The sequence below is a fragment of the Rhipicephalus sanguineus genome, chromosome 1 (genome assembly GCF_013339695.2).
Source record: "Rhipicephalus sanguineus isolate Rsan-2018 chromosome 1, BIME_Rsan_1.4, whole genome shotgun sequence".
NCBI classification, from domain to species: domain Eukaryota; kingdom Metazoa; phylum Arthropoda; class Arachnida; order Ixodida; family Ixodidae; genus Rhipicephalus; species Rhipicephalus sanguineus.
This window is the reverse complement of record NC_051176.1, coordinates 339,932,644-339,952,808: the sequence shown is the minus strand read 5'-3', so window position 1 is coordinate 339,952,808 and position 20,165 is coordinate 339,932,644. Positions and strand designations below refer to the sequence as shown.

Here is a 20,165-nt window from a genome sequence, read left to right as displayed (position 1 = left end):
AAATGATCGACAAAGGCGCGCTTTTTAAACCGACAGGCATGTCGTACATGTACGTCTTTGATCCTCAAAGGGTTATTGATCAGTCTGGGGTCACAATTTTTGCAGAGCTTCTAAAGGGAGTGTAGAGTTTATTGCTTCATACAGTGCTGATAAAACTTTTGTCATGATTAATTTGTAATTTTGTGTTATGTTTCACCTTCTCTATATTTCTTGTCTTTTTTATTTACTTATTCACATCTCTCCTTTCACCTCATATAACCACGAGGACACCCAGTGTGTTACGACACTTCATCAAACTACCGTTCTATGAAGAGTGCGGACAACGTGCGGCAGCAGCTGTCAAGAATTATGGACCGCTTCAACCTTCGCCGAACATCTACGGAGTTTACTAGCAAAGACTACTACATCAATATTCGCAAGACCCTTGTGTCTGGCTTCTTTATGCAGGTTTGCATCTCCTAACCTTGCTACTTGAATGTTATTTTAGCTTTGCGTTTATGTGCCTAAAACAGAATGTGCCTGAAACCTACCTTGTTCATGCAAGTATTAGTATGGCATTCTATGTGATACTCGCCCACTTGCCCAGTATTGCAACTTTCCTGGCCATGGGCAAAACGTTTGTGGCATTTGGTTGTCTATATATAAGAAATTGTTATTTATAGAATGGCCCCATGCCGAGAAATGAAGCTAAAGTGAACGTACTTTTGAATTATATATTAAAAGTCTTCAATTACTAGTGCAGAATTTGTTAAGCAAAAAAAAAACATTTTTTATAAGAATGGTGAAAATCGGACAGAAACATGAAAGAAGCCGTGGATGTATTCAATGTATACAGAAGTTTCATTTTTGTAGGTGCAAAGCTCTGTGAGAACTAAAAGGTCTAGTTTATTTTTTGAGCTTTCAAAAATCCAGTCAACACTCATGGCAGATACGCCATTGGGTAGTTTAGAATTTTGTGAAGTGCAGTTTTGCAGTTTTTGAGGACACTATTTGTTCCTACTTTTGCATTAGTAGCCCTTGCAGTTCTGACATTTTCATGTCTAGTTTAAACTAGACCACTTTGATGGAAAAGTTTCATCATTTTCAGCCTATTTATGTCCACTGCAGGACGAAGGCATCTCCCAATGATCTCCACTTTAAAAGGACTTGGTGGTTCCTGGGCTTACCTTTTTATATAAGCATCACTAACCCTTCGTGTCCACAGTACAGGGCAAACAGGATAGAAAGCTTTGGCAATGCTTGCTATAAAATGTAAGCCGAGGAACCACTTAGTCCTTCTATGCACCTCATACTATTACATATTTGAGTGTCTATAGATCTTTTCACAGAAGGCTTCCTGGGCGCCTCCATAATCTATTTTGGGCTGTGCTAAATAGGCGTGCCCCCCCCCCCCCCCCAAATGCACTGCCAAGGCTGTGACGTCAGCCTTTGTACTCCCATGCCACAGCCCAGAAAGGGGGCACTTCTTCGCTCCTGTGAAAAGATCTATAGAGTTGTTTTATTTTGTCACATAGAGTGCATGCCATCTGCAGTGTGATATATGCCAAGTTTTGCACCAGGTAGAGCTTTGGGAAAGCTTTTTATGTGAAGCAAATGCACAAAATTTAAATGGTTGAATTTATTAGGTTCATTTAAAACTGAGTGTGAAGTGAACCTCAACCTTTTTTTCTGTTATCACGTGTATAAACTCACTGAAGGTATGTTTTATGACAGTATAACAAAAAGATTGCAACAAATCAAGATATTACATCACATATTGCAGCAAAATAATTATAGTTGCTTCACCTTTTTTGGGTAACATCCATGCTATTGTTCATTTTGTTCTTAAATGTTTTTCATGCTGATGGTCTTGTTTAGTGAGCAGCAGCAAGCTGTAATTTACCGTGACAAATTGTGTGCAGGTGGCCCACTTGGAAAGGACTGGTCACTATTTGACAATCAAAGACAACCAGGTTGTGCAGCTCCATCCATCAACTTGCTTGGATCACAAACCTGAGTGGGTGGTGTATAATGAGTTTGTCCTCACCACCAAGAATTACATTCGTACAGTCACAGACATCAAACCTGAATGGTGAGTATTGTGCACAACAAACTCGTGTGTGGGGTCCAACTGCTCAGGGTGCACTTACCGTATTTACTCGATTCTACCGCGCCCTCGATTGTAACGCGCACCCGTTTTCCGCGACCAAAAAAAAAAAAAGTGATACATCGATTGTAACGCGCACCCATTTTTCGTGAGAGAAAAGAACAAAAAAAAAGTCCGTAGGAGTCAAACTTCGCACACTCAGAAGAACAAGTATTTGGGTTTTAAAGAACTGAAGTTTCAAAAAAGTAAAAACACAGTCAAAGAGCGGGCCTTGCCGCTAAAACTGTCAACACTACGGCGGCGATACGAGTCGCGTAATAGATCAGTCCTCGTCGCTGTCGGACAACTCTTTGTCGCTGTCAACACTCTTCGATTTCGGGAAACCGGCCCTGCTTTGGTCCACTGAAACCTTTTCGTGAAGCTTTGCTGTAAAGAATCTTCTGCTTCTGTTTGCACCAGTCTCGCACGCACGTTTCGGGGACTCCGAACTATATCCGAACGACCGCGATGCGGCCCGATTTCCGTCCGTGTCTCTGCAAATGTAATAACTATTCTTTTAAATGCGGCATTGCGGTACACTCGTCGAGTATTTGGAGTCGGCACTTCCATGCCGTCGATGCGAACACAGAACGGGATGACAATCTCCTCAGCACACGTACGAACTGAAAAAAATGGCAGAAATGGCCAAGGCGCGTAGGAGGCGGCCATTTTGAAATGTCGATGGCAATAGGATAACAGTTTCTTTTTTTTTTTTTTTTCGGTACTCTATTCTAACGCGCATGCGATTTTTGGACTCGTTTTTCCGGAAAAAAGGTGCGCGTTAGATTCGAGTAAATACGGTATTTTCGTGAATGAAATGCATTTATGTGAGTCTGCAAAATGACCTTAATCATTATCTGTTAACTATCCACAGGTGATGTGAAGCCTTTGGTTTATTGTTTACAAATTTCTTGAGACTGCTCTAATTAGTGCTGTCTTTATGTTCCCATATATAATGTAACAATGGGGGATATTCGTAATGGTTTGTGCTCCGGCAACACTGGGTGTGTCTGCCATTTTGTTAGGCGAAATCGTGGAATTGTCTGCTAGCACCTCCATAAAGAAAGGCCACGGAGAAGTTGAATGGCAATCGTTGGCGGAGCTTTCAGACCAAGAAAATGGAGCCGTTTCTTTTTGACATCCAGCAGTGAATGGTCAGCGGACCTTGCTGTGCTTCCACAAATCGACAGGAATACAATATTGCAGTCTTGGAGTTGCCATCCAGATGGCGGCTCTGAAAGGCGCACTGCTTCGCAACTTGCCTTGTGTCGAATTCTTGTTCTATACTGACGTGCTTCGGACTTGAGGTAGGCATTCAAGGAAATTCTTTGCTGCCCTGGAGATGTGACTGCCAAACTTTTAAAAAAAGTGTCCAGTGCAACACATTTCTATTTTACTTACCATTGCGATTATAAACACACGTCAGATATGTGAACCACGTTGTTTCTTTGCAACCTGTGCAATGCTCTGCTTCTTTCCTCCGCTCATTTTTTTAGCCACGGGCATCTCTATACCCTTCAAAATTCTGTGTTTTATCGGTTTTCGAAAGAAGCAAGGCAGGAACATGTACAAGAGCAGTGTGCTGGAACCAGTTTCATGCACTGAAAGCTGTCGAAACAGCTGAGTACTCTTGTGCCAACTTCCGCTGCTGCTCGCGACAAGCGGGTTCTTTCTGTGGCGTAGAAGTCTGCCCATCTTCGGAAAGGGAGCGGCGCACATAAACCCCCGCTCTTGTACCCATAGCTGGTCGCCTCGTCTCCACTGTGCCAGTTATGTTTTTTCTTTGTTCGTTTTCTCCTTGATGTGGGTTGAAGTCCCGTCAAGGAGATGATCGACGTCGATGAAGCAGGAGGCAGGTTGGAGGTAATAAAAACTTGAAGGTATATTGTAGCGAAATATTTACAGTCATATGTACATCTTGCCGAAGCACACTGATAACATAGACATCAACAGCATCTTACTCTTCTACTTAACTTTTCTTAAGTTAGAGCCTAGAACACTGTTACTACATACGAAGAACCGAGTCTCACTGTTCGACCACCAAGTGGTTACGGCCCAGACAGAAGTTGCATCGTACGGAGTCTTACTGATCTATCAATTAAGTGATTACAGCCTAGACTGAAGGGAAACGAATTCCGTCCAGTCTTAAGTACCTTGCGGTAACAAATAAAAGGGGAGGTGGCCACTGGTGGTCCGCCTCGACATTCCCTTATCCAATCCGTTTATTTTCAGATTAAGCCACTCCCTACTGGGCTGTCCCTAATCTCGACAGCAGTGTCATTACAGTGCAGACAGGCGTTTTGTCACTCTTTGCCATCATGGCTCTCCCTCTCCTTATCCCACGCTCTCAGGGATTCTCACGGTCGAAATACATCTGTATTTTAGCCCTGGTGCATTCACGCCATTTTCCCATACACATCAAGTTGAACTCGCGGAGCCAGTCATTAAACCGTTCCGGGAAAGAAAAGGCGTCTGCGTGACCCTGCCTCCCACGCATTCGACCTTGCATTGTTGCGAAAGCACATGTCGGTCGCTGCTGGGGTCACGCATACTGTCGCCTCGAGCGACGGCATAGAGCAGGGGATGTCCTCCTCATTTTCCCACACATTCGGGCCGCCGACCTCTGAGAACAGTCGCTTGACCGCAACCCATGCTGGCCATCGCTGCTCAAAGGAAGCCGTTTGCTTTCTCTTGATAATTGCACAGCCAAAGACCAGGCAGGGGGAGAGCCGAGAAAGAAGCTTTGTACGACGTACCGTGCCGTGCCATCCCGTCCCGTCCACACAATCGACTTATGAGCGGTGAAACCTAACAGTGCCTCTCCTCCTCGTGCCCAGCGTGGCCTTGCATTCGTTACCACTACTGCAGCCAACGCCACCTAGAAATACCATTTTGTCCGCAACCGAGGCAGTTATGCCATCTATGGGTGTATCTGGGAACCAGAGCCTGACATGTGGACGCTCATCTGTCACCAGGCCTAGCCCTAGAACAGCTCTGCTGTTAAAAACTGATGGTGCATTTCGTCTGTGTGTAAACCTAAGTGTGTAAAGCTCCTTTACAGCACACTGGTGTAGTCATAATGCGCTGTGGACGTAACTATTGTGTGGATTTAGTATTGTCTCGATTACCGGAAGCATTTCTGTTACAACTACAATTCTTTTGATTCATTTTCATTTATACCCTGCACATTCATTCAGCTTCAGACATATGCAGTAAAACCTCGTTAATTCAAAGTCACTGGGACTGTGAAAAATCTTCAAATTAAGCGGGTTTTCGAATTAACCAAACATACAAAAAACATACATACAATTACTGAAAGTAATCAGAGGTGGTCGTTTGCTGTCCCTGCTAGTTTGCGGCTCCAAGGGTTATGTTTTCCAGCAATCTCCGGTCTCAATTAAGCCGCTAAACCGGCGAAACAACAAGCCTCTTGGCTGCCAGTGCAAAAAAAAAAATAAATATATTATCGTGATCAATTAAATACGCGCCTGCGGAAAAGAAGACGTGCTTCACTGCAACACAGTTGTGGCACGCGGGCAGCATGTCACCTGCTCCTCGTAGCATCAGCAGCGAGGAGCAGGTGAGGTGACAGCTGCTAATTGCCGGAGCAACCGCCAATGGGAGGTTCGCGTACATCGTGAATTCCGCCAGACCGTTTTTTAATAATTCCTTTATTTTCACTGAAAGAATGGGTAAATCACGATGCGCGGACGTTGTGAGAAACATGCGCCATGCTGCCCGCGTGTCACCGCTGTCTTGCAGTGAAGCACGTCTCAATTTCCACAGGCACCCATTTCAATTCACCACAAGACCGGGTTTATTTATTTATTTATTTTACTTTATTTTATTTTATTTATTTTTTGCGCTGGCAGCTGCGAGGCTGGGGTGCTTCACCGGTCACTCGTTAGTATCGCTACAGTGCATTGCCTTGTGGCTCCCAAGGGCCGTCGTTTCCACGGATTAGCGGCGAAATTGGGATCGAGAATTGGCAGATGGCACCCAAAGTTTTCGAATTAACCGGGCTGGTACTGACCGCTGCTTCAAATTATCCACTCAAATTTATATTTCAAAATACGGGACCGCAGAAATCTTTCGAATTAAGCAGAATTTCGAAATAACTGAGTTCGAATTAATGAGGTTTTACTGTAATTGTTCGCCTGAAGCGATGAGCACATCTGAGAAGAAGAGTTTTACTCTCGTGTTTTGGAGTTTACATTGTAAGCTGCAGTCTATCCAGGTCTTCTGATTTCACCACTGCTTATTTAATTCCATGTGCCCATGCATTCAACACAAGTGTTCCTGGTTTACCTAAATACCATGTGTGCCTTCCATTACTATACAGTAGAATCTCGATAACTCTGATAATGCAAGCTTTGGGTTAATTCAAACAAATTTCAAAGCCTGTTATGTTCTCAATGTATTTTTTAACCACCTAGTTCAGACTACTCTGTTGCATAAATTCTGTTAAATCATACTTATTGCTTGTCTGTGCCGGAAAATATCTGCTGCCTTTGTTGCTTCCAGCTGAATATTCGCATTATTGTGCCACTAACAGTTGCAAACAAAGTGAATTGCCAGCCTGAAAAGCGGCCAAACTAGCCAAACTACACGCACCAACAATTACGTATTGATTGCGAACAAAGAAAAAAAGAACGGGGTGGTCTGATCGATAACCGACACTTCTGAAGTCACTTTCGCAGTAGTACATTGATGTTGTGCGGAAAAGCGTACGTATATTGGGAAGGGGCTACCAGCTGTCACGGGACACAATGCATTTCGTTGCTTAATTACACATGCATGCACACATTGTATAATGAATACCAGTGTTATTGCTGACATCGAAATACTTTATTGGCACTCGTGCAGAGCTGCCTATGACGTCACTGCAGCCCTGAGAAATTGACGTTACAGGTCAAGATGGTATGTTGCCCCAAGTCATATTTATGAGAAATAAGTCAAAGAAAATTCTGGGGTCCCCTCGAGTTTGAATTATCGAGAGCCTCCTGTATACAGTAAAACCTTGTTAATTCGACCCCCGTTAATTCGGAATTTTGGTTCATTCGTACGCGCCGTCTGGTCCCGTCGAAAATGTGCATTGTTTATGACAACTCTAATTAATTCGGACAAATTCGACCACGCTTCAGTTAATTCGAACTCCCGACTGAGGTAGGGTCGCGACGGGGAAGCAGCAGCGGATACCGCTGCGGCCGCGGTTCGGATATAATTTGGATTCACAGCCGAAATCGATGGCACACCTGAACAACTTCGAGATCGGATAATGGCCTCCGAGATTTAAAACGAAGTACAAATGAGTTTTGCATCTCGGAGGCACACGCACAAAAAAAAGAACACGCGCACACAAAATAAAAGGCAGTGCATTGCGACTGTCATCACTAACGGGCAACCGACGAATTTGGCGTTCCTTTTTTCTTGTGCGTCCAACACGTTTGTGTTGCAGTTGAGTGTGATTGTACTCCTGTAGCGTGCTGTTACTTTTAAATTTTATTTATCTTTGTGCGTGGTCAGTGCCGCCCGCAGCCTTATTGTTTGTTTGTTTTTAAAAGTTTGCGGGTTTTTATTTCATTTTATTTTTATTTTGTTCGTTGTCTATTCGCGCGCGCCACCACCGCACAACAATGCATGGATGGCTTCTCCTGCGTTTCCTGCCACAGCCCCAGCAGCGAAGAGGGTGAAGTACAAAGCAAAGGATTTGGCTACGAAGGTGCAAATATTGAAGGCGTTGCAAGCAGGAGCATCTCGAAAAGAAGTGATAGAAAAGTACAACGTCAAGAAAAGCATGCTTAGCAGTTACGTCAAGAACGAAGACCACATTATGCAAGCGTTTGACGGCGACATGTTTGGCGACAAAGGAGACTTAGAACGGCAGCGCACCCTTAACTAGAAGAAGTGCTGTTGCGCTGGGTTGCCGTCTCGCGCGATGCACAGTTGCCCTTGAGCGACCCCCTTATCTGTGCAAAGGCAGAGAAGTTCGCACTGACAATGAACATTGACTCTTTCAGGGTGGTTCGAACACTTCAAGAAGTGACACGGGCTGGTGTTCTGTAACCAGGGTGTCTACCGACCGGGAAAACCGGGAATTCTCGGGGAAAACTCAGGGAAATTGTGCTCCCTTCAGGGAAAATCCACAGTAACTTTATTGAAAGGCAACGAAAGTCGCAGTAGCGCTGGCTCGATATTTTGTGAACGCATTTTTCAAATCGAACGGCTGCTGCGGCTGCGGGGAAGTGGCGCACCTCGATGCTCTCATTGCCTTCGGAGCGGTGAAGTGGTAGAGAATCCGGCTAATGCGTGGCATGCGGGAACCATGAACCACGACACATCGTATCGCGCAATGTTGTCAGGGTGTTCTGTGACTGCGCGGTGTAGTTCTGTATTCTTTCTCGCGTGTGCTGTGCGTTAGCGCCCGATATGGTGTATTTGTTATCGCCGCGTGTCAAGTAACAAGCATGATTAGTTGTAGAAGCGGTAGCAGTAGCGAGCTTGAGTTATCTTGCAAGCGATCGCGATCGTTCAGGAAGCGGATGTCTCGACAAGGCTGGTATCTGGCAAGCCATCCTGATCGGCGAGAAAAAAGGCGACGCTTGTTTACTGTTATCGGAGAGCTCACTCGCTGTGATTGCGAACTTCAAAGATGCTATATTTAGGACTCCGTGAAGAATAGAATAAATTTCCAGGCGAGAGCTAGCGTATACTAACGGGCCCATTCACAGCAAGTGAAAGCTTTTTTCTTTCTTTTTTTCCCGATGAGGGCACTGCTGAAACAAGTTTTAGGCAGTCGACCGACATTTTTGGGGGCTGCAGCTCGCAATTACCAGCCACACCACGTGGATGTTTGCTACAAAGCCGAATTACAAAACTTTTCAGAGCCAAGGCATAGCGGCGACCGAAATTCGCGACACCAACACGGGTCCCATTTGCTCGATTCGGCGCGCGATGTCGGAAAACAGTAACGTTTCCACCATAATCGGATGTGCTGTAATTCAGGCTGTTGCCGTGCTTTCATGCGATCTTAGCCCGCAGCTATATTGCTTTTTTTTTTTTTTTTTGCGATAGCAATTATATAGACACTCCGACACGAATTTTTTGCCTTCGCAATGAGCTTCCTTATCAAGTCCAAATCGCGAGTACATAAACCCGCGCATCGTATGCTCCATGCGCGAGTGAAAGCGCGCGAGCGCTGCCGACAAACGGGGCTTAAGGGGAGACACGGGTCTTTTTTTATTTCTTTTATTAGCTGGATGAACTGAACGAAATTTAGCAAACTTATCCCATTTTTTCTGCAGATTCCAAATCTCTAATTAGATTTTTGGTAGCTGCATTAGTACAAAAGATGTGCAATCTCTAAAAGCATATTTCTTACGGGAATTTTTGGCAACTTTGCTTTGTCGAACACAGAAACAAAGTATGTGGCAAGGCTGCCAGAGAGCTGGTTTAGCCGGTGATGCTAATCCGATTGTCTTCAACAAACTTTGAATGCAAAATAAATAGACGTAAATGTGAGTTAAATTTTTTTGCTGCAGACTATTTCTGATAATCGAGAATTATAATTTGGTGAACAACTATAAGAAAATAAATAGCATCACCGGCTAGACCAGCTTCCTGGCAATCTTCCCACATACTTTGTTTTTGTGTTTGACAAAGCAAAGTTGCCAAAAATCCCCGTAAGAAATATGCTTAAATATGTGTTAGAAATTGCATATCTTTTGTTCTAATGCAGCTATTAAAAATCTACTTAGAGATTTTGAATCTGCAGAAAAAGCTGAATAAGTGTATTAAATTTCATGCCATTCACCCAACTTTTAAAAAAAAAACATTTTTTAAGACCCACGTCTCCCCTTAAGCAGAGATGAAACGAGCCGGCCGTCTCGTTCGCGCGATGGGCACATGGAGATAGGAGCCGGCGGGTTGGGGGGGGGTCTGCGTGGGTTCAACAGGAAGTGCGTACTTTGTGCCAGGGGGCGTGGTCGCGTGCGTTGCGGTATGTTTAGTGGGGATCAGCAGACGGCTTATGCCTTTGTAGGTGTTGTGCTCTAATTGCAAAACTTCCGTTGAAGCCATAGCAGTGGCGGATCCAAAGGGGGGGGGGTCGTGGCGGCGATCCCCCCCCCTCCTTAAGCCAGCCCCCGCCCCCTCCCTTCAATGCCTGTCATCCACCTCCTTTGTCAGGCTGCCTGTTGAGTTTGCCCCCTTTTTCAGGTTGCTTTGCCTGCCACTGCCCAAAAGGGATAAAGAGATGTCCCTGCTCTCTACCTCTCTCATCGCTCTACCTTTTCCTGCTTCCCTATGCACATTTAGAACGAAGGCTTCTTAGGCACCGCCATAATCCCCTCTGGGCTGTTGTAACTATGCGTGACCCACCAAAATGCACTGCTGAGGGGGGGCTTCAGCCTTTGTACCCCCCCCCCCCCCCAATTAGGTACTTGAATCCGCCCTGAGCCATAGATAGGGCACTTCTCTTAGTGCAGCGGCTGCGTTTCCTGAAGGACCGAGCTGCTAGCTTATATTCATATAAAATTCCTCTTTGTTGCTATCGGATTTACTATTTTGCTCTCGCGGTGAAACTGCGACTTTTTTTCTAACGTGTGATGGTTTTCGATGTTTTGCGTTCGTGGAGAGCAAATGGTTCGGCCGGGAAACATAGCAGCAAAGGAGAACAAGCGCAGTTCCACAGTGCATTAAACCCGCATTTGTTTCGTATTTACATGTGACACTCTGGCAAGGCATCTAACTGTGATTGCTGCACCCCAGGCTCAACGAAATTGAGTTTCTTATTTTTTGCGTGAAAAAAAAAAAAAAAAAAGTTTTTTCATGTTGCCATATTAATCGAGCATTCTTGTGGCATTTTCAGTTTAAGATTAATCCTTCAGTAACTATGCCTTGCATGAAAGGTCGAATTTCAGTTTAACGAAGTTTCGATATAACGAAATGAGTTGCCTCTTTTACCAACTTCGCTATATTGAGGTTTAACTGTTCTATGTACTATTCAAATGGGATTAAGTCGTTTTTATTTTCTAACATGTGTGTCAGAGAGTGACATCACCGAGCGATATGGTCTCTACCCATCTTGACATAAAACAAAGTTCTGCTGCACTCAGGGAATTTTAGCAAAAACACTCAGGGAAAACCTGGAAAACTCTGGGAATTTAGAAAAGTCAACTCGGTAGACACCCTGCGTAACGTATGCGGTGAAAAGGGTGCTGTCGACGAAAGTGTTGTGCAGCACTGGGGTTCTGGACTTTCCGCACGCCTTTCTACATACAAGCCGTGCAACATTTTCAGCGCTGTTCTTTAAGGCTGCCTGACAAGACGGTCGCGTTTAAAGGCCAACTCTGGCGATTTTTTGGCCATGTCAAAGTAATGGTGCTTTTATGTTCCTGAGACGCTCCTGTTACGGGCCTGATAGCAGAAATACTCCGCAAATTGGAGAATAATTTTAAATAAGCAAAAAAGTGCAACACCGAAACCGAAACCCAACCGAGTGTGCTGTCTACGTATGACATAGATGTTGTTACGAACGAACCGTAAGTCGTGCAAGGCATGCCGGTCACGCTGGCGCCGAGTATGAAAACTGTGACAACCGGGACGACCAGTGAAGCGCGGGCCAAACCAACGCTGCCTGTCGCCTTGTGCACAGCAGATGCTCGCTGTAGCGGCCGAAGCGCCGAAGTTAGCGGTGCCCTCGGTTGCGTCACTTCCGCCGCCTTCCCAATACTGACGTCACAGACGCAATGTTGCCAATAATTGTGGGAAGCCAGGAGGGCATTAGCAGACAATCTTTAAAATTCATTTGCAAACAATCTGCGCATGTCTCCAGCCTGTAATTTGGCATAAACGACGGAAACGGGCAAATGAACGTACCCAGCGAATTTCATTGAGATCCATCGACCTCGAAAAACTGCCGGAGCTGGCCTTTAAGGGGGACCCATGCGTCGGCGGGAAACGGAGTAAAGAGCGGGTGACGGTTCTTCTGGCTGCGAACGTGACCGGCACAGAGCGGCTGTCGCTGCTGGTGATGGGAAAGGCTGTGAAGCCAAGATGTTTTAAGAACATTAAGCACCTGCCTGTCGACTACTCCTTCTATTTTATTATTTATAGTAAATAAATAAAATAAATAATAACGAAATATTTCAAGCCTGGCTATGTCAGCTAGACCGCCGCTTTGCGGCCAAGGCTCAGAAGGTACTATTCGTGCTGGACAACTGCAGTGCGCACACAAAGGTGTTCGGGCTCGGAAACATTGAACTTCTATTCTTGCCTCCGAACACAACGGCTTCCCTGTAGCGGATGGACCAGGGAATTATACAGTTTGTGAAAAGCCGCTATCGACGGCAGGCAAGCAGTGTGAGGTGAGCCTACTGAGCGCGATCCACATCTTCACATATGTGTGGAACAACACACTGCCTGAAGTAGTCGCCAACTGCTTCAGGCACAGCGGCTTCATGCGCGAAGCTGCTGACCTGGATGTGGTTGCCGATGTTGAAAGTGGCGAAGAGTAAGACGAGCTCTTTGTTAACGTCATATCAGCTGATGTGCCCCTGTGCGATTACTTCACAATAGACAATGATGTTGCCGTTGCCGGCACAGTGACAGACAGCGACATCGTCGCCGAGGTTTTGGATGGCGAAGGGGAATCACCTGACGAGGACCCAAGCGATTCAGACGAACATCCACGCTACACAATGACGGAGGCTGCGCATGCGTTGACGGTTTTGGAGGACATCTGCATGGTTTCCTCGGACATTGTGCGCGGACTGAGCCACCTTAAGGAACTTCACAAAATTGTGATTTCCTCGCACACCTCCACTAAGCAAACCGCGATCACAGACTTCTTTAAGAAATAAAAGTCTGGTGGTGGCGGAAACATTTTTCTAGTGTTTTGATCGTACTCGCGATAATTCGAACCCTCGGTTAATTCGGACATTCTCTCTGGTCCCGTGAAGTCTGAATTAACGGGGTTTTACTGTACCTCAATAATTCGAACTCTGTTATTTTGAAAATCCCACTTAAAGTAGGTCACCACCTTCGAGAAAAAATGTTACAGTTCTAGTCCAAAAGTTACATTTATACTCTTGGCTTGCAGAACTTAGGTAGTTTGAAGCTTTAAAATGATGAAATTGCTAGAAATGAAAAAAAAAATGAATTGATAAAAATCAAATTATGCATGTTGCGCCAACAGTCATAGCTGCAAAATGGTAAGTGTGATTCTAACGTGATATCGCAGGAACGTAAAGAGAACAATAATCAAACCACCACAATCACCACATCACTAAGCTATGGTGCGTTATCATTACACAACTGATAAAGTTGATATCCAGCAGGTTTGTTGTGCGCACAGTTGGCCACAGGACAAAAAGCTACAGCTCGTTTTCAGTAGAGCTGTGTGAATAACAAAATTTTGGGTGCGAAGCGAATTTGAATATTAAAGTTTGAGTGCGAATTGAATGGAATATTTTTCTAATACCTTGAAGCAAAATTACAGAAAAAAGTTGCGAGGATTCCTAAGCATATTCTTACAAGATCTGAACATGAAAACGATTCTTTTGGCTAAGTTGGTGAAGTGCTGGAGGGGTGCTGGTAAGTGGAGTTCCCTAGTTGTTATATAAAGAATAAGGCAATGCAGAGGCCAAATTTTGTTTTTACGTTGTTTCGTACTACCAAAATGGTGTCGGCAACACTTTACACGTGAAAGGAAAAGACGCTATTTCCTCAGCCTCTCCTCTTCCTTCAACTTCTATGGAGGACCATAGAGGCAGACAATATGGCAGACAAGGGCACACACCCTTAGAGTCGGGAGTTCCTCATCTACTGCGCGTTTCCCTCTCCTACTCCGCGGCTGCGAAGGGTTTCTGCAGCAGCTGTGTGCACCGGTGTCAGTTCTTGTGGGAGGTGTCATGTGTTTTCCACACACGGCTTTTGTGGACACTGGACGAGTGTGCGCTTTCTTAAACCTGGCCGAATAATGCTTTTACGTTAAAATGCAGTGCAAGACATGGCCATAAAGAAAATAATTTCGTTTGCACTGAAACCTGTAGACCTGGCAGCAGTGCGCTGTCCTCTGCATGAAAACGAAACTATGCTGCTAGCTGTTGCGTATTGACGTGGGTGATGTAATGTGAAGCATTGCCAAGAGCCTGGATAACTTGATAAGCGTTTTTCAGGTGAATCGCGATTCTGATGAATCCTATATCGCGGGCTCATTTTGCGACGCAGTTTCGTAAAACGAATCGAGTACGAACCGAAACCACATTGGCAGTGGCGTTAGCAACAGCTGACTGCCAGTGATGATGGCAATAGAACGCATTTTAAAGGCAGTCCGCACAGGCTCATTTCGTGCTTGACTATGGTCTGTCTCCGTCAAATTTGTATGCAATGAAGTGAAAATGGGGACGTGCCCCTTTCATTATGAAATCGCGTATCAAAGGAAAGTTATTTCGCACGCTGAGGACAGCTACGTTGCATCTATTCTGTGTGCCCGAAGCCTGTGTCCGTGAGTGGTGCAAAGAAAGGAAGGAAATCTTCAGCTGCATGTCATCCAGGAAGTTTCCACAGGCCAAAAATCGGAAAATATCTGGATCTTGATGACAAGCTTGAAGACGTTCTCAAGCAGCTCCGTGTAAACAGAGCTTGTCAAGGTAACTGCCCTTGAAAGGGCGCGCGATCGAGGTGTGTCCAGTAGTGACCTTAAAGCCACCAAAATTGGATCACTGCAGGAAAGGATTTGCCAGCAGAATAGCTTTCCCTTTCTATGAGGATGCATTGTGCTTGCCTTTTTTTCTTCTTCTAATCGTCAACATGGCGGCATGCCATGGTTTTATAAGATCTTGTAAAATTACGTGAAGATGCAGTTAGGCATACGCACGTCATTTAGGAGCGTGGTGATTTGATTTTAAGCTAATCACACCGTTAAATTTATTTTCTGGAAGTTGAAATACTTCAACTTGTAAAATTCCAGTGCAAATCGAATCGAATAGCAAACACTGTTCAAAAACTTTTCGAAAGTTTGAATATTCGCACACCCCTAGTTTTCAGTCGCTCTGCTTGAATGCACAGTTCCATGTAATAAAGAAATCGCATGCAATATTTCATGTAAAAATATTAGGAGAGTTATCACTGTTTGCGTAAGTACACGATGCAAAAAATCATGTTTTGTAAAAAAAATGGCTTAAAAAACCCCAGGTCAGGGCTTCTTTAACCAGATAATCCTTACCCAGATCAGGGCTGGTTATAGATTTGAACCGATTGTTCATGCAATAGAGAAACATTTAATATGTCTAAAATTTACCGTGCTCTTAGCTTGGGCCCTCCTTCGAAGCAGCACATGCTCCTTTTGAGCGAGCAGAAGCATGCATTTTTTTTTTTCCCCCTTTTTTTTTCTTTCTTTCTTTTTTAGTCTCCAGCTGACTCGCATTCGCATGCTCCACAGTGGGTCCACGCTTGGCATTTTGGCTCCCTAACTTGTGTTGACACTTCCTTTTCATCTTATGCTTTACCATATTTCATGTAATACTATAACGTTCTCCTTGGAAGGCCAGAACTAAATCCGAGAGCTTGAAAAAGCGTAGACAAACAAACACAAATGCACACAATGTAAATAACATAGTGCCGCAGCGCTGTAGTGAAAATGTTTTAAATAAGTCGAAAATATCATGTCCCACAAGCTTAACAACGTAGCTAAACAACTTATACATATTATGTATATAAAGAGACATTTATGACGAAATGACAGGTGCTGTGGAATCGGAAACCTAAGAGCTGTGACCTTTTGTACACACTGGATACGTGTACATCAACGTGCGGCAGCGATAAAACGGCCCGAGGAGAGAGCGAAACTTACCGGCTGATACCTGATGATGTTCTCGGGCAGTTTGAGGCACTATCGCTGTTCGTACTGAAGTCTGACGAATCAAAGTCATCTTCCGTGTCTGTGCTGCTACCATCATCAAGAGATTCCCGCTCAGATTCATCGGAATCTATCAAAATATGCAGTTTTAGTAGAGCACCCGCGAGCGACGTCAACGCCATAACCGAAACCACGAGCGCTTACCTCCCTGACTGCAAAGGAGCTTTAACCCTTTCAGGGTCAAAGACGTACATGTACGTCATCGCTTGTATGCTTAAAAAACGTGCCTTTTTCAATTATTTTTCTTGCATGAGATGTGCTGCCACATTGCGGGAATACATGGAATTTTTTCCTTGCACCGATGTCTCTCTAGTTTTTCCAACCCTCAAAATTTGGCCCTCAAAGGGTTAAAAGTAAAAAGCGAAACAATAAAATACTTCCTCTTTTACCCTTTGGATTGGGTTAGCTGTCCAGAAGCGCTCAGACAGCGCCAAAATTTGAACTTGAAGTCATCAATAACGTACTATCGATGAGAATAGGCACGGGTCACAAAAGTGTTAAAGGAGTACTGACACCAATTTTCGAAAGTGAGTTACTCTGCCATACAAATCTGTATGGAGGTGGCTCTGGGCAAGTGTGACACTCAGTAAGTGCTGATATTTTATTTTGACATTAAAGTTGATTTTCACATGGCGCACCTACTGCCATCAACACTATCGTGGCATCAGGCTACAGTGTCAATTCCGGTGACTTCACGCTCCAGTATGACAAGTTGTGATGACGTCAGGTACTAAAACATTGAAAATGGCCGCTTGTGCGTTACCAGTGGAGCCACAGAGTGAAACGGCTGTGGAAACGTTACAATATCTTGTGTCAGCATGTGACATGAAGCTTATTAGGGTAGCTGTTTGGGCTTGTTGGTTTGGCATGATACAGGGTGACAGTGGAAAGGATGTCGTCGTCCTTTGCGCTGTCACCCTGTATCATGAAGCTTATACAGTGTTTTGACGTCGGGGTACGGCAGGAACCGTAACTAGCTTTGAAAAACATACTTTGAATACTTTTTCAGGGGCCACTCACACTTACCAGTACATTTTCTAGGCCCTTGAGAGCTTGGCCTTTCATTTGATGCAAAAAAAAAAAAAAAAAAAGTTCGTGTCAGTACCCCTTTAAGAAATCCTGAAATCTGGGGTGAGATCACCATAACAGTCTTGCCAAATGCTTCTCACTGGCTTGCATGAGAAAACCCCAGGTCCGTCAGCCTTGCTTGTTTAACACGAAGCTTGCTGACATCCTCCGTCAAGGTGTCCAGGTGCTCCACGTGCTCCACAGCTGAAGGTCCTTCACGAAAACATAGCTCCAGGGGGACTGTATCATCTGCTGGGCCTTCTGCAAGAACGATTTTGATGTAGCGTGCCCTACGACGTCATTGCTGCCCTTGTTGCGACGATCGCCTCATTGGTTGAGAGTTCCAATGTTTCTAGTGCATTGTCCGCATGTAGAAACTGAAGCGTCCTCATCACCTGTGGACCAAAGTTGAGGCATCGCTTCATCAGTAGGAGCTTCGAAGGCTTCGTTCTCTCGTTTCTTCTTTGTTTTCAAGGATTTTGCGTTCCATTACCTTTCAGCACGGACACCCAGCAGCCTTACTTCATTGCTGTGACCAATAATGTGGCATGGGGCATTATAATTATAATAAGTGCGTCATTTCACCATAGAAAACATGCAAAACTTGATGATGCAGCAGCTTCTCATTATAACCGATACATATATTGTTAAAACCAGTATCGTTATAAATGGGTTTGACTGCAGTAGCTTACACTCTGCAAGTTACTTTCAAAAACAAGATAGTCAGTGCATGCACAGTGTTCACATGTGCCGGGAGGAATTTGTTGCTTTTTTTTTTCTCCTGTACATTTGCGCTACATAGTACAGTGATTTGATGAACTTTGGCCACAGTGCACAAAAGAATGTAATACAGATAATCAGGATGTTAGCATTGTAACCTCATCTTGAGCTCTTACTAGGTGGCACCAACTGCTCTTTCTGTCACGGCCAAATTAAAATGTGTGTAGTTCTCTCATTGCAGACATAGAATCCAGTTCCATAAACCAACATAGTTTACACAGACAAGAGTGTAATCCGATTTAGCGCTTGAATAAATACATCCTTTGCATGAGTAATGCTTTTAAATGAACGAAGTTCTCAATGTATCTACCACACTTTTCAAATCCCATTGAATTCCTTAGCGAGGTTTAAGCAGTATCGCCATGTACTTTATTTTGTGAAACCAATTCAACCTTGTTTTTCCTGTGTTTAAACAATATAGCAAATGATTTCCATTATTCTGGACCTGTTAGAGTTTTTAAAACAATATCTAGCTGTCAGACTCTTGTTCACTACAGTAGGACATAACCTGTTCAGTGTATATCGGTCCAGCGTGATCAAGGGTGTGTGGCATGCACTCTTATCAATGTATACACAACAGCGAACTAATCAGCGTTCATTTTGCAGGTTGATCAAGATTGCACCCAACTACTATGACATGTCGAACTTCCCCCAGTGTGAAGCAAAGCGCCAATTGGAAATTCTCATTGCCAAAATGGAGACCAGGCAATACCAAGAAGGGTTCTAAAGCACCCAGTGCACAGCTGGCATCTGTACAAAATGATTATTCATGGCTGTCTCTCTCTCTCCCTTTTTTTTTCATAGTTCATGGAATCATTCTTTTTTTTTTTTCAAACTTGTTTTACCTGCACTCTGGTGATTTCTGTGAACCTGTTACAGAACCTTTGCTTGCCTGAATACCTGTGTATTGCTTTTAGTAAACATGGCTTTCACAGGGGTCATTACTTGTCTACACTTTTTCTTTTATACAAATGCAGTCAACTTGACAGGACAACCAAAATTAGTGGAACTATGAAGTGACTCAAACAGGATGCTGCATAAAAAGAGATGGGTGATCCCTATTTTCTGGGAATACAATGAGCACAGTGTGTATTGCGATTCCGCCGGCATGGCAGCCTTTTATGTGGATGCAACCGCATTGATGCATAGCACTACGTCTCCTCCAACCTGATATCTGATGTTGATGACCAAACAACCCATCATAGTAGGTGAAGTAATTGACATAACAACTCGGCACAGTGGATGGTCAGTGCTGCAACCATGGGTGATCTCAAACCGTGTTGGAAGCCAGAGGGGTTGTCCGTGAATGGCTTTGCAAACTCATAATCTGCTGCCGCCAAAGCTACACTATACACTCTAAAGGCATCCATTTGTCGCAGGGTAATCCATTGGGAAATAGCATCCATATGGCAAAATTTCATTGTTACCACAAACCATTGAAGTAGAAAGTTCAGAGAATGAGAAGGGGGCAAGATCTCGTATGCAAGAAAACAAGCGTGCCATTTTACTAATGTTTCCATCACTGAAATTACGTCAATAAACAGCACTTTTGTTTGAAATTATATCAGTGATGGTAATTACTTCAGTCAGTTCTTAGTGTAGCCAGGCACAAAAAAAAATTTTTTTTTATGTAAAAGAAAACACTAGAGACTGCTGCGTCATTTGGCGCTACTAGTATTCACGTAATTCTGAAGCATTGCCGAATTCAATGTGCAGCCAGCTTTTATGGGTTCGTTGCATAAAACTGTGTACTTGCAGACCTCATCTACACCCACTTTTATAGTTACACAATAAATGTAATGTGCATACAATTGGGCATCCTTAGTAGAAAAGTCTTTTAACAGGCTTTTTTGGGGGCACATGAGTGGAGGGCCTAGGCGCAGCGGTACGGTGTTCACAGATTGAAATGACACTTTAGGGCTAAGTAATGCACATTACATTCATTTCCACAGCCTTCAGTACATCTAATATTGGCATAATTTCTACTCTGAACACTTTCATCAGAGCCAACATTACCTTTAGCAGCCAGATCGTAGTGATGCGACAAGGTTATCTTAAAGTTTGATGTCATGCTTCAATCCATGAGCACTGTACTATGCACTATATTTTAAGGGGGGAAGCGGGTCTCAGAAAAAAATTTTTTGAAAATGTTTTATTTGGATTCTGAGACAGTATTTTAGCGAAATGTGCCATCAGAAAAAAACGGCAGCCATCTTGGTCGCATTCGAAAAGAGCCGCGCTTTTTCTTGAATATCCCGCCGCCCTTGTTTC

The 20,165-nt window shown here is 44.2% G+C and overlaps 1 protein-coding gene across 1 annotated transcript; it reads left to right on the top strand.

Annotated features, from left to right (window-relative positions):
- Positions 1 to 294: 294 nt before the first annotated feature.
- On the top strand, positions 295 to 18,835 carry LOC119379618 (ATP-dependent RNA helicase DHX15 homolog; the record flags this gene model as incomplete). Its single annotated transcript, XM_037648926.1, is given in 3 exon segments — positions 295 to 447; positions 1,902 to 2,071; positions 18,501 to 18,835. Coding segments are annotated over 3 exon segments (444 nt in total), but the record flags the coding sequence as incomplete, so codon positions are not given.
- Positions 18,836 to 20,165: the final 1,330 nt, after the last annotated feature.